Source organism: Exophiala aquamarina, assembly GCF_000709125.1.
Source record: "Exophiala aquamarina CBS 119918 chromosome Unknown aczIA-supercont1.11, whole genome shotgun sequence".
NCBI lineage: Eukaryota > Fungi > Ascomycota > Eurotiomycetes > Chaetothyriales > Herpotrichiellaceae > Exophiala > Exophiala aquamarina.
The window spans coordinates 11759-33913 of record NW_013550577.1 but is presented as its reverse complement, the minus strand read 5'-3'; the positions used below and the strand labels follow the sequence as shown (position 1 = coordinate 33913).

Below are 22155 nucleotides of genomic sequence, written 5' to 3'. Positions count from 1 at the left end.
ATCCTAGCTTATATAAGCCTAATTACGTAACTAGGCGTTAATAGGGTATCGCTTAGTCTTAATAAATACGAAGATAAAGAAAATAGCTATACGTACGACTATATAGGCTACGTATTCCCTTTTCTATTTAGAGAAGAAGAAAACGATAACTAATTAGAAGAATTACGATAGTAGTTAAATAAATATAAGAAGATAAGACTATAGAGAATAGTATATACCTATCTCGATAACGTAGTACTAGTAGAGGAAAAGAATAAGGTAATAGTATCGAAGTATTATCTTATAGTATTTATTACTAACTACTACTAGGTAAGTATAGAAGACGATATTAAGAAATTAATATTCTACTCTAGCGGACTAAGATAATTAACTCGAAGGCTAGTTAGCCTAAAAGAATACTATAACCTAGAATATCTAGCGGTAGCTTTCTACTATTTATACGATATAGTAGAGGGTAAAGTAATACGATATAACCTACTAGTATAAACTATCGGAGAAGTATAAGTACGATTAGTATACCTAGATAATAGAGAAGAGGAATAGAAAGAAGTAAACGCTAAAGAATTAGATAAAGATTCTAAAATATCGTTAGAAGAAGAAGAAAAATATTATATAGCTAAGGTTATAAGGAACTAAATTAAGATTATAATAAAGTACTAGAAATATAGCGAATATATAGAATATAATAGTAAGACCGAAAGATATCTTTATATCTATTATAATCTTAGAATAAAACTATAAAAGTAATAGAATAAAATTAATATATTATTCTACTAGGATTATAGATATAATTAAGCGCTAATAATATACGCTTACGTATAAGAATTAATCTACGAACGAATTATAGTTAACCTCGACTAGGAAAACGTAAAGGAAATCTAGAAAATAGAAGCTTCGACGATACGAAACTTATATATAATATAGAAAGATAAGAGAAAGGATATACTTTACATCGATAGACGAGTAGACTCGATATACCTATTCGATTATTTTAGCTATACGGAAAGAAGCTACTAATAGTACTTTAGGCTATACTAATACCTATAGAATATAAGTTCGAATCGACTTCGAATTTCGATTAGTAAAATAGCGTATCGATCTATAAACGAGTATAACGAACGTACTTATATAGTAAAACTAAGACTATACGTATATTTAAAAAACGATAAAGGAATAACCTATTAAGGCTAGGTTACCTACGATAATAGCCTTAAACTCTATATAAATTAAACGAAAGTAAAGTAGAATATATAGTCCTCGCGGTCGTTCTATAGAACCTTCCTATACGACTTATAATAGACTTCGAAGTAAACGAAAATTATATCTTATACTACGTAGCGTAAAGATTAAAAGAGTATATAAAGGCGAAGATAAAACTATATCGACTTATAATAGTAGACGAGTCGCTAACGAAGTTTAAGAATAAATAAATAAGAAAAGAACTATAATAAGTTAAATTATTAATAGAAATCTATTAGAAAAGAATAACTCTAGATATAATAGCGATAAAATATAACGCTATACTAAGAATAGAGTAGCTAGAAAAATATAATTCCTAAATAAACTAGAAAATAAGAAAACTCGAATTTTCGAATTATAGTTACGAAACGAAAATAAAAAACTAATTATTTTTAAAGGTTTTCTTTATAAAGGCGATATAAATACGACTAAGAAGTAGAATATTAGTTTAAATTAATATTAAAGAGCTACTTCCGAAATATATAAAATATAAAGAATTATTTATAGAAAAGGAAGATAAGGTAGCGCTTCTAAAATATTAGCCTTAAGATTATAGAATATCTATAAAAAAAGGAGAAGTACTTAACTATAAGGAATAGTTAAAGTTACTCTTAAAGAAAAAAGAAGACTTTCTAAAGAACTATATCGAGAAACTAAAAGTAAAAGACTTAGTAAAAAGAAGCTAACTAAAGGTAGAAAAATACGAATCTATATTCTATAGTATATTCTTCGTAATAAAGAAGAATAGATTACTACGACTATATATTAACTATAGATCGCTTAATAATAAAACTATTAAGAACTATTATTCTATTTTCTAATAGAATAAACTATAGAATTACCTTCTAGATATCGTATAGTTTATCGCGTTAAATACTAGGAACGCCTATTACCTAATTAAAATAGCTAACGAAGAAGAATAGAAAACGATATTCTAAATAAGATAGAAAGTTAATAAATTTCTAGTTATACCTTTTAAACTTACTAATATAATATTAATATTTTAAGAATTTATAAATAACGCTCTAAGAGAATATTTAGATATATTTATTATTATTTACCTCGATAATATTTTAATCTTCTCGAAGATATATAAGAAATATATAAAGTATATAAAGAAAGTAATAGAAAAGTTAAAGGAAAATAAAATTCTATTTAAGCTATCTAAATACGAATTCTATAAGAATAGTATTAAATTCCTAAGCTATATTATATTATTAAAAGGACTCGTACCGAACTAAGAAAAGGTTCGAGCTATTAATAAATAGCTAGAATCGATAATAGTTAAGGAAGTATAAGCGTTCTATAAATTAATTAATTATTATCGAAAGTTTATTAAGGACTTCTCGAAAATTATAGTACTAGTAACTAACTTAACTAAGAAGAAAGTAATCTTTAATTTTAGGGAAAAATATAAGAGTACCTTTAAAGAACTAAAGCGATATATAACGTCTATACTAATCTTATATATTTCGATCTAGAAAAGAAAGTAATTATAGAAATAGACGCCTTAGATAAAGTAATAGGAGACTACCTTAAGTAAAGAGACGAATAAAGAAAGCTTTATCTAGTAGTATATTATTTAAGGAAGTTAAGTAGACTCGAGGTAAACTACGATATTTACGATAAGGAACTACTTATAGTAGTAGAATATCTAAAAATATAAAGAGTATACCTAGAAGGAGCTAAATATTTAGTATAAATATACTTAGACTATAAGAATTTAACGTATTAAACGATAACTAAAGAACTTAATAAAAGATAAGTTAAATAGACTAAAACTCTAGCTTCTTACGATTTTAAAATTATATATATTTAAGAAATAGAAAATATTATAGTCGACGCCTTTAGTTAAAGAACGAACTATATAGAAGGACTAGAGCTAAAGCTAGCGGTACTCCTAGAGAAAAAAGAAAATTACTTAATATATAGAAAAACGAAAATAAGAATACTTATAACCTTAGAAATAGAATTAACGATAGAGTAAAAATAAAAAATTATATAAATAAAGTATAATAATAAAAGCGTAGAATATCTAGATATTAATAAAACTATTAAACTAGTAATACGAGACTTTACCTAGATAGAAATAAGAAAAAATATTAAGGAATATATTAAGAATTACGATATATACTATAAAGCTAAATACTTAAGATATAAACTATATAGCTTATTATAATTAGCGAAAAATATAGATAAAGTATAGTTAAGAATAGTAATAGACTTTATAGTTAAGCTACTACTATCGAAAGAACCTATAACGAGTATAATATATAATAGTATACTTATAATAAACGATATACTAATAAAATATATTTATCTACTACTATATAAAGAGGTATTAATAGTAGAAGAACTAGTATATATAGTTACGAGAACGGTATTCGTATAATACGAAATACTAGAAGTTATTATTATAGATAGAAATAAACTATTTAATTTATAGTTTTAGTAATTATTAATCGACCTATTAGGAATTAAATATAAAATATTAATATTATATTATCTATAGACGAATAGATAAATAGAAAGGACGAATTAAATAATAGAGTAATACTTACGATATTACGTAGATTACTAGTAAAAGAATTAGGTCGAATTACTACTAATAGCTTAATTCGCTTTTAATAATAATATATCGATAACTAGAATATCGCTATTCTTTATAAATTACGAAAGATACCTAGACTTTAAGAAAGAACTATTAGGCGATAGATCTACGACGGAAAGGGTAAGGATAAAAGTCGAAGACTTATATAAATTATACTTTCTACTAAAGATAAAATTAGATAAAATATTAAAAATAACTATAAAAATAGTAAATAAGAAAAGATCTAAGAAACTAGACTTCTAGAAGGAAGAGATAGTTTATATTAATACGAAAAATATAAAAATATAAAGACTAAGTAAGAAACTAGATTATATAAAAATTAGACTATATTAAATTAAGAAAATACTAGAACTAGTCTCTTATAAGCTATAATTACTAGGAGGACTAAATATATATCTAGTATTCTATAAATCGCTATTAAAGAAGGTACTAGACGAAGCTAGACTAAGATCGATATATATCGACGAAGAAACCTAAGAACTCTATTATAATATAGAAGCTATACTCTAATATAGGTAAAAAGATAACTAAATAAAATATCTAGTTAAATAGTTAGGATATCTAGAAGAGGAAAATACTTAGAAGCTAGAAGTAAACCTTAATTCGAAACTAGTTACCTAGTATTACCGGCGGAGTAATCTAGCTAGGAAGACTCTTTTATTAGGAAATTATTAGTTATTACGGCGAAGTTAAACTCGCCGAAATTATTATCTACTAGTTCTCCGAGAAGTCGCGCTTTTCGGTTAACTATCTCGCTTTACTTCTTAGTAATCTTTTCGAGGCGAGCTTTAATCTTAGACTACTCGGTCTAGGTAGCGATAATACGATAGGCTAGGCTAGCTAGCTTATAGCGTAGTTTCTCGTTCTTCTCGCGTAGCTCGCGTTTCTTATTTTCTAAGTAATTAAATTCGGTATCCGAGAAAGTACTACTATATATAATATTCTTCCGTATATAGACGAAATAACGAGAATAATTCTTACGAACGATATATACTTTATACGCCTTAACGTATTAAGGATAGGAAGCTATAGTTTCGAAGCTAAAACCGGAAAGCTTAATTTTAGCGGTAAGGCGACGAAGTTACTTAGGCTTAGAAAGAAAGGCCTTAGGAGGTATAGTTAGCTATAGAAAGAAAGAAGAAAGGCGAACCGCCTTAGGCGGGTAGTACTTACTTTATATATATTAAGAGTAACGAATAGGAAGAGGAGGGAATAGTATTACGAGCTAGGTTACTAGAAGGATCGCTAAGGATAAGCTATCTATATTTAAAGGAAATAAGGAAGTTAGTCGATAGAGAACGAGGCTACGTTATATAACTAGAGTATAGACTCTAGGGAACTATAGACTATAAAGATAGTCTAAGTAAGTCTATAGTCTAGACTAGTATTATATATATACGCTCCTTTACCTAAATAGTATAGTTCGTAGTTAACTTCGTTAGTAATCCTATACCTACGTTTAGGATATAGTCCGACGATTATATATTTCCTTTATTATCTTAGTTAATACTCTAGTACCTACTCTATTAAGGAACCCTACCTTAGTTAGAACTACTTATAGCTCGGATTATAATACTCGGAGTATATCTTCGCTATAATTAACGAAGTTACTTTATTATTAAATCCTTTCTTCTTCTTATCGTATAACCTAAGATAGAAAGAAGAGTAGTAGTAGTAGAGACTATAAACGAGGACGAGAAATCGTTAAAAGAATAGCTCCTACTAGAAGTCGTCGATAGAAGTATATAAAGAAGACGAAGAAGGAATAGAAGACTTTTCGATTCTTAATAGATAACTAATCCTTTATAGTTTTATTACTTTTAAATAAGTAATATTATATATTAATTCTAATTAATTCTAGTTATTTATTATACGATTTAATTAACTTTCGCTTCGCTTTTCGCTATTCTTTTAAGCGTATTTCTATTACTTCTCGTTCGATCTACGAATTCGACTCCTTTATACGATCTAAAATTTCTAAAGTAGTAAAGGTTAAAGTCGATATCGATAGCTATAAGAAATAGCGTTCTTCTATATTATTCCGAATTTAGTATATAATATTATTTTTAGGCTACTCTAGATAAAAAAGAACGACGTATATCTTAATATCGAAAACGACTTTTTCTTAATAGGCTATTTCGATCTAAAGATCTATAATATACTATAAAAACTACGTACGCCCTTAGACTATAGTTAAGTCTTCGTCGTAGTATTCGATCTACTAGCTTAGAGAAGTAAGAAGCGTACGAAGATCTAAGTATTCTTAGCGATAATAGCGAATATTTAAAAAGTACTTAGAGTAAAAATATTTATTAATTTAAATACGAAGCTTCCTTAATAGTACTACTACTTCTTAAACGTCTTTAGTTATATAAAAGTAGAGAAGTTACTTTCTTTATAAGAAAAGGAAATCGACTACGCGATTAATCTCGAACTAAAAGACGAAAAAAAACCTTAAGTTTTATAGAGTCCGCTATATAATATATCTTAAGATAAACTCTTAATACTATAATATATATTTACTAAACTTCTCGATAAGAAATTTATTAAAATAAGTAACTCGTTAGCGGTAGTTCTAGTTCTCTTCGTACGAAAGCTAGAAAGAAAATTACGATTCTATATTAATTATCGAGGACTAAATAAGCTAATAAAGAAGAATTAATACTTACTACTCTTAATCTATAAGACTCTACGAAATATCGAATAAGTAAAGTAGTATACGAAGCTCGATATTTATCGCGGCCTTTTATAAAATTCGAATTATAAAAGGAGACGAGTAAATAATAGTATTCTATATAAGATATAGTCTTTTCGAATAGCTAGTTATTCTTTTTAGACTTATTAACGCGCCTAGTACGTTTTAGAAATATATTAACTAGGCCTTACGAAATTATCTTAATATTTTCTACTTAGTATACGTAGATAATATTCTAATTTACTCTTCGAGAATATAACGAGAATATTAAAACTATATACGAAAAGTCTTAAGTTAACTTCGCGAAGTAGAGCTTTAGGTTAATATCGATAAATACGAGTTCGAAGTTAAGTTAATAAAGTACTTAGAATTTATTATTAACGCGGAATAATATATATAAATAGATCTAGTAAAGGTTATCGTAATTTAAGAATAGTAAGTATCTAAGTCTATTAAGAATATCTAGAATTTTATTAATTTCGTAAACTTCTATCGAAAGTTTATTAAGAGTTTCTTAAAAATAATTCTACTAATTATAAAACTTATACGAAAGAATTCGACTTTCTATTAAGATTCGAAAGTCGATATAGCGTTTATACGACTAAAGAAGATATTTATAATAGCTTCGATTTTTATTCTATTTAACTATATAAAAGAAATATTTCTAGAAGTTAATACTTCTAAATAGTATATAGGCGATACTTTATTCTAGGTAGGAAAAGAAGATTTCGTATAACTCTATATATTTTTTTTAAAAAAGAATTTATTCGCGGAATATAACTATAAAATATATAATAAAGAAATACTAGTTATTATATATTATTTTAAAGAATAGAATATTAAGTTAAGAAGTATAAATAAGTTTAAGATATAATTAAATTATAAGAATCTAGAGTACTTTATAATTATATAAAAGCTTACGAAGAAGTAAATATAATAGTCTCTTATCTTTTTATAATATAACTTTACGATCTTCTACTTTAGAAAAAAGAATAATGTATAGGTCGATATATTATCGCGAAGGAAATAAAATATATCGAAAGAAGAGAAGGATAATCGACTATAGTATTATATAACGAAACTATTAAAGTCGAAATTCTTCGACGCGAAAGAAGCGATTTAAGTAGCTTTTATACGAGTAGAGGAATCTCCTATCGAAGACTAACTAGTAAATAACGTAGTTAATACTAACTAGTTTACGATAGTAGAGTCGAACGAAATATATAAGTAGATTAGAAATTTAATTACTCGAGGAGTATTAAAGTTTCTATCTTTTCTAGCCATAAAAGTATCTATTACTAAATATATAATTAATAGTTAAGAAAATATACGCTTTCGTAGAAGACTATAGATTTCGAACTTAAAATCTTTATATATATTTCTAATTTAGGAAATCTATAACTTAATAATTAGCGAATACTTCGAACGAAAGATAATAAATTCTTTAATAGTAAGATAATTCTTCTAGCTAAATATACTATAGAATATTTAATAATTCGTACGAAACTACGATACTTATAAATAAATAAAAGTCTAGAGGAAAAGGAAATAAGAATTTTTAAAACCTTTCTTCGTATCGAACTAAATATAGAGCGAAATATCTATCGACTTTATTACGAAGCTCTTAAAGAGTCGGAGCTATACGAATTTAGCGGTAATTACGAATCGACTAGAAAAAGGAATTATTCTTAAATCGATATATATAATTAAGTCTTAAGATATAGTATTTCTATTTCTATATATATTCTATAGAATCTATAATTTATCGAGAGCTATCGTATCGAATAGAGAAATCTAGTTCGTAAGCGCTCTATAGAAACGAATATATTAGCTACTAAGTATTATACGTCGATTATCTACTATATATTACTTTAAAACGAACGAATCTACGAAACGAATAAATTAAATAATCGAAACGTACGTATATATATTCGTAAACGAAGCTTAAGATAATTAGGTAGAATTACTACTAATTACTAAGTTAGTAATTAATAATAGGAACGCCTAATCGATTAGCGTAAGCCCTTTCTTCCTAGCTTACGAATATAATATCGACTTCGTATAACTATAAGATAAGCTTCGCGAAGATAAAGAAGGAAATAGCCTAATACGATAGAGCGAAGAGATTATACGAAAACTCTAGAAGGCGAGAGAATAAGCTTAGACTTCTATAGTCGTTACTTAATAAGAGTAAGAAGAAATTATAAATCGTATAAGATAATAGTTAATAGAGTTTTATATAGACGATAAGGTCTAGCTTAACTTAAGAAACGTACGTTTAACGTAAAAGAATAAGAAGCTTAATTAAAAGAATACGAAGTATATCGTAATTAAAGTTATCGAATTATATAGCTATCGTCTTAATATACTAAAAGGAATTTATAACGTATTTTATTCGAATCTATTACGTATAATATCTACGAATCTATTACCTTCGTAAGTTATCGACGATACTTAACCGAATTCTATCGTTATATAGAACGAAGATATTACGAGTTAAACTCGTATAAAGCTCTAGAGTACTCTCTAGAGCGATTACTTATAGTATACCTTTAGTCTATATAACTATATAGCCGAAGCTACGTAACTCCTTCCTATCGATTATCTCCTAGGAAACTATACTAATCTACTATAGGAGAGAATAGGAAGTATTTCCTTTATTCGTATAGTAGATAGATTTTCTCTTTTCTTTTCTCTCCTTAGCTTTAGAATCCTCGTTATACGGTAGTTAGATAAATTACTCTAAATTCCTAGCTAAACCCTTATAATATACGACTCGACGATTAAAGAAACTAGACTAGAAAAACGCTAAGTATATATTATTAGAATCTATCGATACTTATAGCTATCGGCTAGATATTCTATTAAGTATTTATAACGTCTTCTACGTCGACCTTCTACGCGTAGTCGCGACGAATCCCCTAGAGTCGTAAATACGAGACGATGAATAATCGAAACTAATTCGCGTAGAAGAAGAAAATAAGTTCGGCGTCGAGAGAATTCTAGACGAACGAATAGTACGACGTAGTCGAAGTATACGACCTAAAGTACTAGTTAAATAGTTAGGGTATATATAGCTAATATAGGAACTACGCTCGACCCTTAAGGATATAATCGCTTTAAAGATATATAAAGCTTCTATACTAAAATAAGACTAGCTTCGGACGAGGAGAGAAGAATAATATTACGGGTTAAACCCGTAGGATGTCTTAGTAAGGACTAGCGACGTCTAGATTCGACCGTATAGTTATATAGCCGAACGATATTACGTAATATTAATAGATATCTTAGCGAGCGACGCTAAGACTAAACTAGCGATACCTAGATTCGACCGTATAGTTATATAGCCGGACGATATTACGTAATACTTATAGTTACCTAGAATACCGGGCGACCTACCCTAGGAGATTATATCTCCCTATAGATAGCGGTAGGACTTCTTTCTCTCTTTCCTTTAGCTTAAAGTCCTTATTAGATAGGTCCTATAGTAGTTAAATAAGCTCCTATTGAAACCCTTATACTTACGAACGATATCGAAGCCTTTTATTAACGTAAAAACCCTTAAACGAGCCTCTACTTCGCTTTTATTAACGAAAACCTCTCCTGGAACCGAATCCTAGCGCTAGTTTACGGGCTAAGCGTTAATATAACGCTCGATAAGGCCTCTATAATAATTAAAGTAGCCTAGGGGCGTAATCTAAGGTAAAGAGGAGGTTATTTTAATACTAGTAAAGAGGAGGAGTTATAAACACTAAATTTAGCTATATAAAAAGTCGACGACGAGGTATCGATATAAGAATATAACTAGCGATGCTGTACGATGGAAAGAGATGGCTGTGCGGTAAGAATTACGCCTAAAATAGACTCCCTTGGCATGCCAAGGTATATCTTAGTATTTAGAGCTCCCGAGAAATAGCTCTCCGAAATAGCTCTCCCGATACATTCCCGGATGAAGGTTCCCTCGTGGAATTTGCTGTGGCAATCGACCAATGCTCTAGAATGAACCTTTGAAGTCATTGAGATTTCCAGTTAATGAAAACCTGTCGATCGCTGCCAATCGCTGATGCGACATTTGCCATACAACAAGCGTGCTCGAAGCCGTCAAAAGCTACAGTCGATATGGAAGCTACATTTACTTACTCCGTGTCGCCCTCAGATTGTGGCTCTTCTCGAACTTACCAACGGACGATCCATCGCAGACCCTTGCTGATGCAAACAAAAGACATTGCGAGCCCAGCAGGACTATTCAGAACCCATCAGCTGCCGATGTCAGGCTTCTCTCTACAGACTTCTCGGCCAAAAGCCTCACGAGAAAAAGTGGTTTCTATTTAGTCTGGACCAGCGACCTTTCTCAACATTTGACTTTTGCTTCGATCGAAGTTACGGAAGTCCTGAGAAATTGCTGACAACTTATACAGACACCTATATCCGGACGGGTTTCTAGAAGAAACTGATCAACAATTTATCTCCACTTTCCCTTTGAAGACCTAAAGACATCAAAGCGCGTAAGACGCATATACCAAAAGGAGCATGTTAATATTGAAGCGCCGTTGGATTTAGCGTAGGCAATGGAGGAGTACGAGCAATACAAGATAACTAGTTATAAGTTTTATGGAACCAGGCTTGCAGAGATACAGAGAAGATACGATTTAGCCATGCCTCATCGACTTCAGAAATGGTGGTACGGCCAGCGGCAAAGATCTGAGTGGGCAACGCTCATGATTGCACTCATCGTTTTTGGCCTCACCGTCGTGTTTGGGGTAGTACAAACTGTCACCAGTATCACGCAAGTCTATGCGTCTTACCGCTCGCCTAGATAGATATTCGGCTCAGAGATCAATAGATGCTGACCTGTGATACAGATGTAACAACAAAAGACAAGGACGAGACGCCAACACCATTAGCAGCATCCGAGAACTGTGATTTTTTGTAAAAATGTAATATCTAGCCACTCGGTATTCTTGTGAGAGTAGTAACTTTCAGTTAGTCCAGGGCGGATACAGAACTTCAGCTGCGGACTGTATCTAGTCTATTACATAAGTATCAAACTACCGTAAGTAAGCTAGAATAGTAAATGCATAATCGCAAATACCTTGCGAACTCAATCGTCCAACGGCTTGCGTAAGTGAGAGAAGCCTGTGGCCTCCTATGATGGGATTCTTTTTGTTGACGCAGTTGGAGCTCTCTTTGGCAGAGCGTAACGATAAAGGCCATTGCCCGGGCAGTAAAAGCTCATCACAGAGGGAAATGAATTATCAGCATCGCAAAGTCAAATGAGGGAACTATGTCAATGAATGGCGTTCGCAATAATAAGAAGCCCCGATCCAGTTATTGTAGTGTCTCGGCTAAAGAGAGAGTAAGGGTCTAGAGCTCTGAAATCTCTCAGAGACCGATCAATTTCCTGATGCCCGGCTTCCTGGCCTCCAGCACCTTCAGTGTCTGCTCGAAGACCTTAACTTGGGCCTTCTTGCCAATATCGGTGTAGATCCATGCCTCGACGTCCTGGCATTTCCCGTCTGCCATGTACTGTCCGTGGCTTTCGGTGCCGGCGCACGCGCCATGGACTAGAGTCCTAGACCCGATTTCGGTAGTCCGCCCTATGAAAAGGACGATGCCGCGAAAAATAACACTCAGCAATGTGGGGGCTTCACGAATGATTTCTGAGCGACACAGGCCGGGGTTGACTAGGGTGATGATTACGGGCTCATCACTGCCAAGGCGCGAAGCCAACTCGCGCACGAAGAGGACCTCGAGGAGCTTGCTGATATTGTACCGGTCAAGAGCGTCGTAGGATTCCTTGTCGTTCAACTTGGCATAGACATCAGGGGCGTTGAGCTCCTTGCCGCGCGTTATGTGGTGCAATTCGGAAGTGACGATTTCTAGGCGTGGGATGGCATCCGGAAAGTTTTGCTTCGTCTCTCTCAGCTTGGGCAGAAGCGACAGGGCGAGGAGGAAGGTATTGATGACGTTGACCTGTATGGTCTCCTCAAATCCCTCGGTCATCTTCCATTTGAAGATGCTAATCCCAGCATTCTCGGCCACGACATCAAGACGGGGGAGGCTTTTGGCCTTGTCGGCGAAGGAAAGGGTGGACTCGGTGCTGGTAAGGTCCAAGGGCCAGACTTCGATGGCCTCTGCGCCATCGGGACGATGTTTTACGGTGCGGATTATATCCTCTTTTGCCGCTTCGCCCTTACTGACGGTGCGGACGGCGAGGATCAATTTGGCGGCGTCAAGTCGGTAAATATGACGCGCCGCTTCTAAGCCAAGACCCACGTTAGAACCTGTGACGATGACGGTTTGGCCGGCGAAGGAATGGGTTGGGTAGGCCGGTGTTATAAAAAGTTGAGAGTACAAAAAGGTCCGGAAGGTTGCGCCTAGATGAAGATTAATGGCGAAGTCATGAGACATGTCGTGGGACTAAGAGAGAGAACCAATTTGATCCGATACAATAGATTATACAGCTGCTGGCCTGTAATATAGAAAGTGCTTGCTCGTTCTCCTTTAATGGTAAATCACCCGGTTTCACTTACGCATAGCTATGCACCCAACCCTTGATAGATAGACAAACGCTACTGACGATAAAAGAAGTGTGTCAGCTTATGCGTTACATCCTCGGCAAATATAGTCCATGAATCCCAGGATGTAGTAGTACATATCACCCCCAGCGCCAAAACTATGAATACAGCTTGGCTTTTTGTTCAGTACTGTTTTCCGAGACATCACCGAAGAAGATTATGCGATAACTAGGAAATCACACCCAGCGCCACTCATGTATGGCTGGAGTGCGAACGGCAGGACGGGATAGCCCAGAGTCGTAATGTACTACAGTCATCCATCAGACGAGATGAAACTGGCAATAACTGTCCAAGAAACTGCGCACGCGTCATAATCCATACGAATCATTTCTTGAACTTGATCAACAAGCTCATAGTATACTCGACAGCGCCTAAAAATGCCACAATCGCCCTTGAACCATGATGGAGCCAAAGCGGTCCGCGATCTGGGAGCTGGTGCGACGAGATATCAAGTCTGACTAAACAGATCCGCATGTAATCCCGGCTCCGAAGGATGAGCAGGATCTTCCTGCATATGCAAAATGGCCATTATGTCCAATCGTTGTCTGCTACATAGTGTCGCATTGTCCCTGATCTACCACAAAGAGGGTGAGGAACCGCAAGGGCTCCACCACAAATCAACATCGCTTCCCAAAGGCGATTCCCTTATCAACTCAAGTACCCAGATTGACAAACGTTCCTTTTTGACATCCTTGCCACTTGAGTCATCGCACCATCATTTCCAGCCAATGGTTTGTGGATCTCAGCCAAGATGGCCAGCTCACCAGTACCTTCCCCAAAGACCCAGCTCGGTGTTAACCGAGTTCTGGGTCCAAATTGCTCTCTTAAGGTCTCTCCGCTTTGCCTAGGTGCCATGAACTTCGGGAGAAATATGGTACGTTCTCGACTTCGTCAGCGCAGAATGGGGCACTTTGTCTTTCGCTAGGTTTCCTATGCTCATTGATTCCCAGGAGTGCAGTCAGTGGAACATTCGACAAAGAAACTACATACAAGATTCTGGACGAATTCCGCGCCTCTGGTGGCAACTTCGTCGACACTGCCAATATGTAGATGGCGGGCGAGTCTGAGGAATGGCTGGGCGATTGGATGAAAGATAGAGGTACCCGAGACGAAATGGTCATCGCTACCAAATACACTTACCCCTTCAAGGTCCACGAAATCTTCCCGGAGGAAACTATTCTTTCCAACTTTGGTGGCTCCAACAAGAAGAGTCTTCGTCTTTCGTTGAACGAGAGTCTGAAGCGAATGAAGATAGACTATGTCGATATCTTCTACATTCACACTTGAGATGGGGCGGCTACCGTTCCAGAAATGATGGACGGGCTCGATGAAGTCGTCAGACAAGGTCGCACGACAGCACAATTTGACGCCATCTGTTGTCTATGAGGGCTTGTTGAATGTCGTCGCACTTGATATTGAAAGAGAAGTACTCCCATGCTGAAGGAAAACGGCATGGCTCTTACCGTCTGGGAAGCCATAGGTGGTGGGAAATTCAAGACTAGGGCTCAGAAGGAGGAGAAGGGTAGAAGATTTGTCTATGACTCGTCAGGAAAAGGCCTGGATGCATACGAAGCCGCCACTGAGGTTTTGGAGCGGGTGGCTAAGCACAAAAATAGCAACCCAATGGCCGTCGCGTTATGATATGTCACATCAAAGGTTGGAAGTTTCCCCCACCAGGATCCCACAATCCTGAATCAGATACTGACTACGTTGAGGCGCCTTACGTGTTCCCAATCGTTGGTGGCCGCAAGGTCGAGAATCTCAGATCCAACATCGCAGCCCTATCTCTCGATCTTATCGAAGACGACATGGATGAGGTCGAATCTGCCGTTCCAATCAAACTAGGCTAAACACCCCGGTCCGGCAGACCCAACCTTCGTCAACACGTATTGCGCCGGATATGAAGCAGTCGAAGAACCTAAAGTATGTATTTCAATCTTCCAAACGAGAAGGAAGCAGTTCGGCCTTGATTACTTTGAAAAGTTGGTTAACGTCTTTGTTCTCTAGTCTATTCGTCGGAAGAAGTAGGAGAGCTGGCGGTAATCCTTTGTGAAAAGTCGTAGAATAGACGTATGGCGTGATGGCCAGGAGACAGGTCACTCGATACTAGGTTAACTTCACATATCTCGTAGTGGCATGGTTACGCATTTGACTTTCTAAAGATCAAATATAGGCAAAAATTCTGGTGAAGTTTGTTCCTAAAATTCCTAAGTTGCCTTAAGCTGATGTCTTCCGGGTGTTATTACTTCACTAAAAGCTAACCACTCAAAGAGGTGTCTATTGTAGCTAGAATGGAGTTAGCTCCGCGAGATCGAAATGCTTACAGTAGATCACAATACCACATATCAGTGGTGGTCACAGCACGGTCAACATTTATGGCTGGTCTCTCATCCCGTGAGGATTCAAGCTAGTACCAACTGCTGATTTGCATTTGACACTTCCTGCCTCCATATTGCAGCCTCGAAACGGTTGGCCATTTATAATAGAAATTAATCAACCTCTAGTTTTGCAAGAGGCATTTCAGAGGCCGGCACATCTATGATCCTCCCGGCCCCCTTGTTAATAAATAGTTGCCCCACCAGACATTGGGGATGCGGGCGTTGTTTAGGAGCTCTGCATTCGTTGCAACAAGCACATTATCTAGGCACTGGCCGTTGAAGCTAAAGGTGCTTTATTTCGGAGACCGCAAGATTAAAATAATTTGGCAATTGAAGTCGAGAGTCTTGTCGCACGGATACTAACCTAGATATTAGTGATGTTTGTAGTTGCTGGCAATGGATAATCGACATCCCTTTAAAGATAGTTGTGATATACTTGCAAGGTGCATGACTCTATTGTAGTCCTTAACGTCAACCAAGCTTATAATTTTCCTCCCTTACTAAATGGTGGAGAATTATTTTTGAAGGAGGAGGAGTGCTTATTCTTCTAATCGCTATCTCCCACTTGGATGCTACGCAATCGAGTCTCGACGTTAAATATCTATGCGATAAAAAGTATCTAGTTACGGTTTAAAGATAATTCTTCCTAGGTGTCCATGCTACTAGAAGAAATATCGAGAAACTATAACGTATATCTTATTAATAATAATTACTAATTTTAACTAGAGTAATAGTGGAAGTAGCTAAAGTTAAAAGAGTAAAATATATCGTAGTTTTCTATCTTAGTAAATAACTTAGGGTTTATCTAAGTAAAAGAGTATAGGCCTATATTATATAGGCGTAGGCTCCCTCGTAATATCTCGTAAGTACGAGAGTAATAGCCGAGTATTCGTAAATACGAGTTAACTCCTAGGATACTTAGAAATTAAGTTAAGTAATTTCTAATCCTATAGAATAGAATAGCGTTTTATAGAATCTTCCGTAAGGCTTAAGTATAGCCTTACTTAAAGGATACTACGTAATCCTAGCTTATATAAGCGTAATTACGTAACTAGGCGTTTATAGGGTATCGCTTAGTCTTAATATAAAGATAAAGAAAATAGCTATATATATAACTATATAGACTATATATTTCCTTTTCTATTTAAGGAAGAAGAAAATAATAATTAATTAGAAGAATAATAATAGTAGTTAAATAAGTATAAAAAGGTAAGACTATAGAGAATAGTATATATCTATCTTAACGATATTCTAGTTTTTAAAAAAGATAGTAAATTAGTAGTATTAAAGTATTATTTTATAGTATTTATTACTAGCTATTACTAGGTAAGTATTAAAGACGACGTCGAAAAACTAATATTCTACTCTAGCGAACTAAAATAATTAACTCGAAGGCTAGTTAGCCTAAATAAATACTATAATCTAGAATATCTAGTAATTACTTCTTACTATTTATATAATATAGTAGAAGATATAGTTATATAATATAAAATACCGGAAAAGAAACTCGAATACGTATAAAATTAAGCGATAATCGAGTAAACTAAAGCTTACTATTATACTAAATAGCCCAAGATACTCTAGGATCCTCCTAGGAGTGTACGACTAGTAGGTAGATAGCTAGTAAGTCGACTACGCGCCTAAACGCGTCTTAGGAGTAGAATAATCGAAGCGTAATAACTAGGAATCGCGTATAGAAGCGGAATAGACTAATAGATAGAGAATAGTAAGTAATAAGGTATAACCTTAACTAGCTAGTAAAGGACCTAGAAAAAGAAAAGGAAAACGTCATCGGTGTTTTGGCCCGCAGCCCAGCGCAACTCAATTTGCTATGGGAGCCTAGGGAGCCCAGGGCTACTTAGCGCTTATTCTATATTCTATGAGAACCTACGGCCACTTAGCGCTTATTCTATATTCTATGAGAACCTACGGCCACTCAGCGCTTATTCTATATTCTATGAGAACTTATAGCTACTATTATATTTCCTAATTAGGTAATTTTTATATATAGATATATTAGTAAATTTAGCGTATTTTTAATTTTTTTAAAAAATTTAAGGTTTAAGGTTTACGCTAAGGTCGGCTAACTCGCTAGTACTCTAGTTAATTAACTAACTACGCTAATAACTTAATAATTTAAAATATCGAAGTTTTAGTAAAATTTACTATATATATTATATAATATATTTACTAGTACTAATACTAAGTCTACTATTTAGTACTATTAAGAATAGTCTATATAATTATAAAATAGAAAAGTTCTATAAATAGTAAAGTTAGTGTGTAAGCCCACAGTACTTAGGTACGAGCCCAGCGAGCCCACAGTACTTAGGCTGAGCCCAGCGAGCCCATAGGAATTAAGGTTTGCCCTGCAAGCTCATGATAAGCATCTATTGCAGCCTAGCGCTGCGAGCCCACGGTAGCCCAGGGCTTACTAGGCTACCCGGTCCAAAACACAGATAGTACGCTTCTCGTAGGCGGTACGCGATATCTTCGCGCGCCTCGAGAACGCGAGCCTATATAATAATAATATTATCTATTAACGTCTATTTTAGATCTCCTTACGAGACTACGTAGACGATTTACCTTATATAGGAAAAGGCTCTTTCTTTCGTAGAGTAAAATCTAGGGCTCGTATCGCTAGAAGCGTATATCTTATACGCTTTTCGCCTCCTTATCGCCGTCGTTAATTATATAACTTTTTACCTATAATCTAGAGAGGTTTTTCTCTTTCTTTATCTTCCTCCTTCTTTCTACTACTACTCGTAATCCTTAAAGAATACGAATATCTCTATATCCTTCTTTCTTACCTCCTTTACTACTTAGAATTACTCGAGAACTTTACTCGTAATAAACTAGTATATCGCGTACGCCGCGTATACGAGCCTCGAGAAAATCTCGTCGAGTCTCTCTATACTATATTATAGTAGAAGTTATACTCTATTATATCGTAGATAATATAAAAGAATATACTATATCGTCTATATATACTAGCCGTAGTCGTAGCGCGCTACTACTTCGGAGACATATATTAACGCTAGCTAGGTATTAAGGCCGATAACTTTCGTCTATATAAGTATAAGGGCTATCGCCTCTACTTTCGTTAAGTCTATATATAGCTTACGCTTATTCTACTTCTAGAGTATACTCTAGGTCGCGAGCTAGCGAAATTCTCTAGATTATTTTATTAGGTCTTACTATTTCTATTTCTAGCTATCTCTAGCTATTTAGTCTAGTATAGCCTCGTCTATCTAGGTCTAGCCGCGCTCTATTTAATTATATCTTACTTATTAGCCGCGAGCGCGTTCCCTAGTCGTTCTAGCCTCGCGAATATTATAGTTAATCTTAGCCTTTAGTACTACCTTCGTCGTAGCTAGCTTCGTCGTCGTCTCGCTTCGTAGCTACCTCTAGACCGTTCCGACTACGTTCCGCGTACGTATCTTAACTAAGTTACGCCTAGTACGTAGAAGCCTTCTTACTATATACTCCTAAATATAGATCTCGAGTAAGAAAATATAGGCTTCCTTTTCTAGGACGGCGATTAATATTCTTTTATAGTTCTTTATAATTTAACGAAGGTATCTATTCTAGACTTTCTTAAGAAGTTTAAGTCTAGACTTTAGTAGTACTTTTATCGCGATTCGCGTATTCTACTCTTATAACTTATATAGAAGTATTAGCTTTACTATTACTATATAGAATAGCCTTATATTCCTTACTAAGGAGCCCTAGATTATTATTATAATTCTAGATAGCGCTTTCGAGGCTACGAGGTCCTTACGAACCGCTTACGTAATATATTCCTTTTATAAGAGCTTTAAGTCTAGCTAGACTTCGAGAATTCGAATAGCTTTTTTCTCTAGTTAAATTTCGTAATTTCTAATATAGATACTATATATATACGCGTCGCGCGCTTCTCGCTTATATATAAAGTAAATAAGCTAATATTTATTCGGAACGAATCTTATTCTATAATAATCTATTTATCTTTTATACTACGTATAAGCGGCGCTTAGTCTACGATAGTTATTCTCTTCGCTTACGTCCTAGGTAATAATATTTATATTATTAACGAAGCCGAATCCTAGAATATTATTATTCTATATCTATAGCGTTTCTAGTAGTCCTAAAATATAGGAAAGAAGAAAGAGCGACGATAAAGAAGAGCCTTATAGAATATCTATATTTATCTAGATTTAGTTACTTATATACTTCGCGTACGCGATTCGCGTACGCCTCCCCTAAAGAAAGTCTACTACGATATTAACTAGTTAGTCCGAAAGTTTCTTTATACGTAGTATTCCTAGTAACTTCTCGTAGAATATATTATCGAATACCTCTACGATATTTAGGCTAAGTATTAATATAATAGCGCCGAGTCGCGCCTTCTACGTAGTCTCGACGTATACTATTAATAAGCTAATCGTACTTATTATCGACCTATTCTATCTCGCTCCTATCTAGTTCTATAGTAAGAGCCTATACTCCTCGGCTACGTTTACTAGGCGATTTATAAGTATCTTTTCTACTACTTTAACGAGGATATTTTTAAGAGTAATAGGCCTATAGTTACTTAGTAGGCTATAGTTCTTCTTTTCTTCCTTATAAAGGACGATAGTAGTAGTTTCCTTAAAGCTTAACGATAGTAAGTCGTACGCGAATACTATACTTATCGTACGCGCTAGGTTTCTCTTAATTATCGAACTAATTTCTCTAAGGACTTCGTTTAGGATATCGTCGAGCTCTAGAGTCTTATCCTTTAGAAAGTCCTAGATTACCGCGTCGACCTTATTCTCTATTACTTCTAGAAATATATTAACTACGCGAGTAGAGTATATATCGCTTATTATCGCTATATATAACGCTTATAAAAAGAACTTTTCCGCTAGAATTCGTATATATTTATTATTATTAACTATTACTTTATTTTCTTTCTATCTACGTAACGCGAGTATATAGAGATCTATATACGCCTTATTTACGACGCTTCTACTCTACCTAGAGAGCTTCTATAGGCCTTAGGAGTCGTTCGTAATTTCCTAGACCTTACGCCTTTAGTTATTTCGCGCGTTCTTATAAAGCTTCTATTTTAGCTAGTTCGAGAGATAGTAAAACTACTAAAAGTCGATTTCGTCTCTAGTTACGTTATATATACGTTTCGCGCGCCTCGCGTCTATTAAGAGCTTCGCTACTCGTAGTAACTAGTCTAGGCGCGCTCTTAAGAAGGATCTCGCCTTAGAATAGTACTTCGGTAGGAGGGCCTTAATTATTTATTATATTTCCTCGAGGGTTTTTAGCTCGTTCTCTATTCGGATAGCCTTCTATAGAGCCTAAGCGTTAAGCTTCTTAAGCGCGTACCGCGCGCGAAGTAGTTATATAAATCCTACGAGGTCGATATCGATAACTATCTTTATCGATATATAGTTCTATATTAGCGCCTATTAGTCGACTATACTATAGTATTCGATATAAATACTTATTTCGTACGAGGTAAATACTAGATTAATTATTAAGCTTTAGCTATTTCTTTTCTAGGTTATCTTCTTCTATTATATAAGGAGGACTAGTCCTTTACGTCGCGTTTCGTTAAGTAGATACTCGTTCTATTACTCGTATATAACCCCTAGACCTTCCTAAATTAGGTAGTAAGCGTTAAAGTCTTTTAGTAGAATAGTATCTCCTTACGCCTTATATAGGGCTTATCTAATTCTCGACTACTTCCTAGTTATAGATACTATATCTCTTAAGTTATAGACGTTAACTATCGTAATTAACTAGCTTTATATTTATAGTATAAGGCTCGCGACGTTAAGTCTATACTAGACCTTTTTCTACCTCTCGAGCGATATATTTTATCTTACTATAAAGTAGACCCTAGTATTCTCGTACGCCTTATACGCGAGTCGATAGCGCTTCGAATAATACGTTAACTCTATATACCTATTAAATTTCGGCTCCTAGACTACTAGGATCGAGGAGTACTCGAAGCTATCGAATAGCGCTCGAATTACGTTATCGTTTATATTACTATAATTATATTAGACGATATATAGCTTATTTATTAGAGAAGTCTATATTTATTACCTAGGTACTTACCTACGAAGTATATACGAACTCTATACGATTCTAGGTTAGGGCTCGCGCTACCTATTTAATATTTATCGGTCTTTCGATTTAGCGCTAATAGCCTTTCTATAAGTCTTCTCTCTAATATTTACCTATAACCTTAACCTAGCTTTCTAGGAAGGGTATTTAGGTTCGGAGTACGACTCGAATACTCTAAGTATATATTATAGCTACGACTCGCCGTTATTATATCGTATTATAGTAGACTTAAAATACTAAATATTTCTAGCGCTACTACGCTTAGTAGTATTTATTATAGTTAACGTACGACGATACCTTTATATCCTTTCTTAAGTACTTCTTTATAGAGTACGATCCTACGTATCTCGCGTACTTTATATACTTTTTATATACTCTTTAGGTGTCCGGGGGACAAGGTTTAGGATCTATTATGGAAGTAGCTAAAGACCGTAGAAAGAAGGAGTAGAATATATAGTCGCTTCCTATCTTATTGAATGACTTAAGATATATCTAAGTAAAGGAGTATAGGCCTGTTTTATATAGGCGTAGGCTCCGTCATAATATCTC

General features: G+C 34.5%; 4 protein-coding genes across 4 annotated transcripts; 3 read left to right on the top strand and 1 right to left on the bottom strand.

Annotated features, from left to right (window-relative positions):
• Positions 1 to 11927: 11927 nt before the first annotated feature.
• A1O9_09710 (uncharacterized protein) lies at positions 11928 to 12956 on the bottom strand (the record flags this gene model as incomplete). Its single annotated transcript, XM_013401051.1, has 1 exon — positions 11928 to 12956. One exon carries the CDS (start codon positions 12954 to 12956, stop codon positions 11928 to 11930), a length of 1029 nt encoding a protein of 342 aa, XP_013256505.1.
• A 918-nt stretch (positions 12957 to 13874) lies between these two features.
• On the top strand, positions 13875 to 14173 carry A1O9_09709 (uncharacterized protein; the record flags this gene model as incomplete). Its single annotated transcript, XM_013401050.1, has 2 exons — positions 13875 to 13997; positions 14024 to 14173. The coding sequence occupies 2 exons, from the start codon at positions 13875 to 13877 to the stop codon at positions 14171 to 14173; spliced, it is 273 nt and encodes a 90-aa protein (XP_013256504.1).
• On the top strand, positions 14174 to 14410 carry A1O9_09708 (uncharacterized protein; the record flags this gene model as incomplete). Its single annotated transcript, XM_013401049.1, has 1 exon — positions 14174 to 14410. The coding sequence occupies one exon, from the start codon at positions 14174 to 14176 to the stop codon at positions 14408 to 14410; it is 237 nt and encodes a 78-aa protein (XP_013256503.1).
• A 329-nt stretch (positions 14411 to 14739) lies between these two features.
• A1O9_09707 (uncharacterized protein) lies at positions 14740 to 14973 on the top strand (the record flags this gene model as incomplete). Its single annotated transcript, XM_013401048.1, has 1 exon — positions 14740 to 14973. A coding segment is annotated over one exon (234 nt), but the record flags the coding sequence as incomplete, so codon positions are not given.
• Positions 14974 to 22155: the final 7182 nt, after the last annotated feature.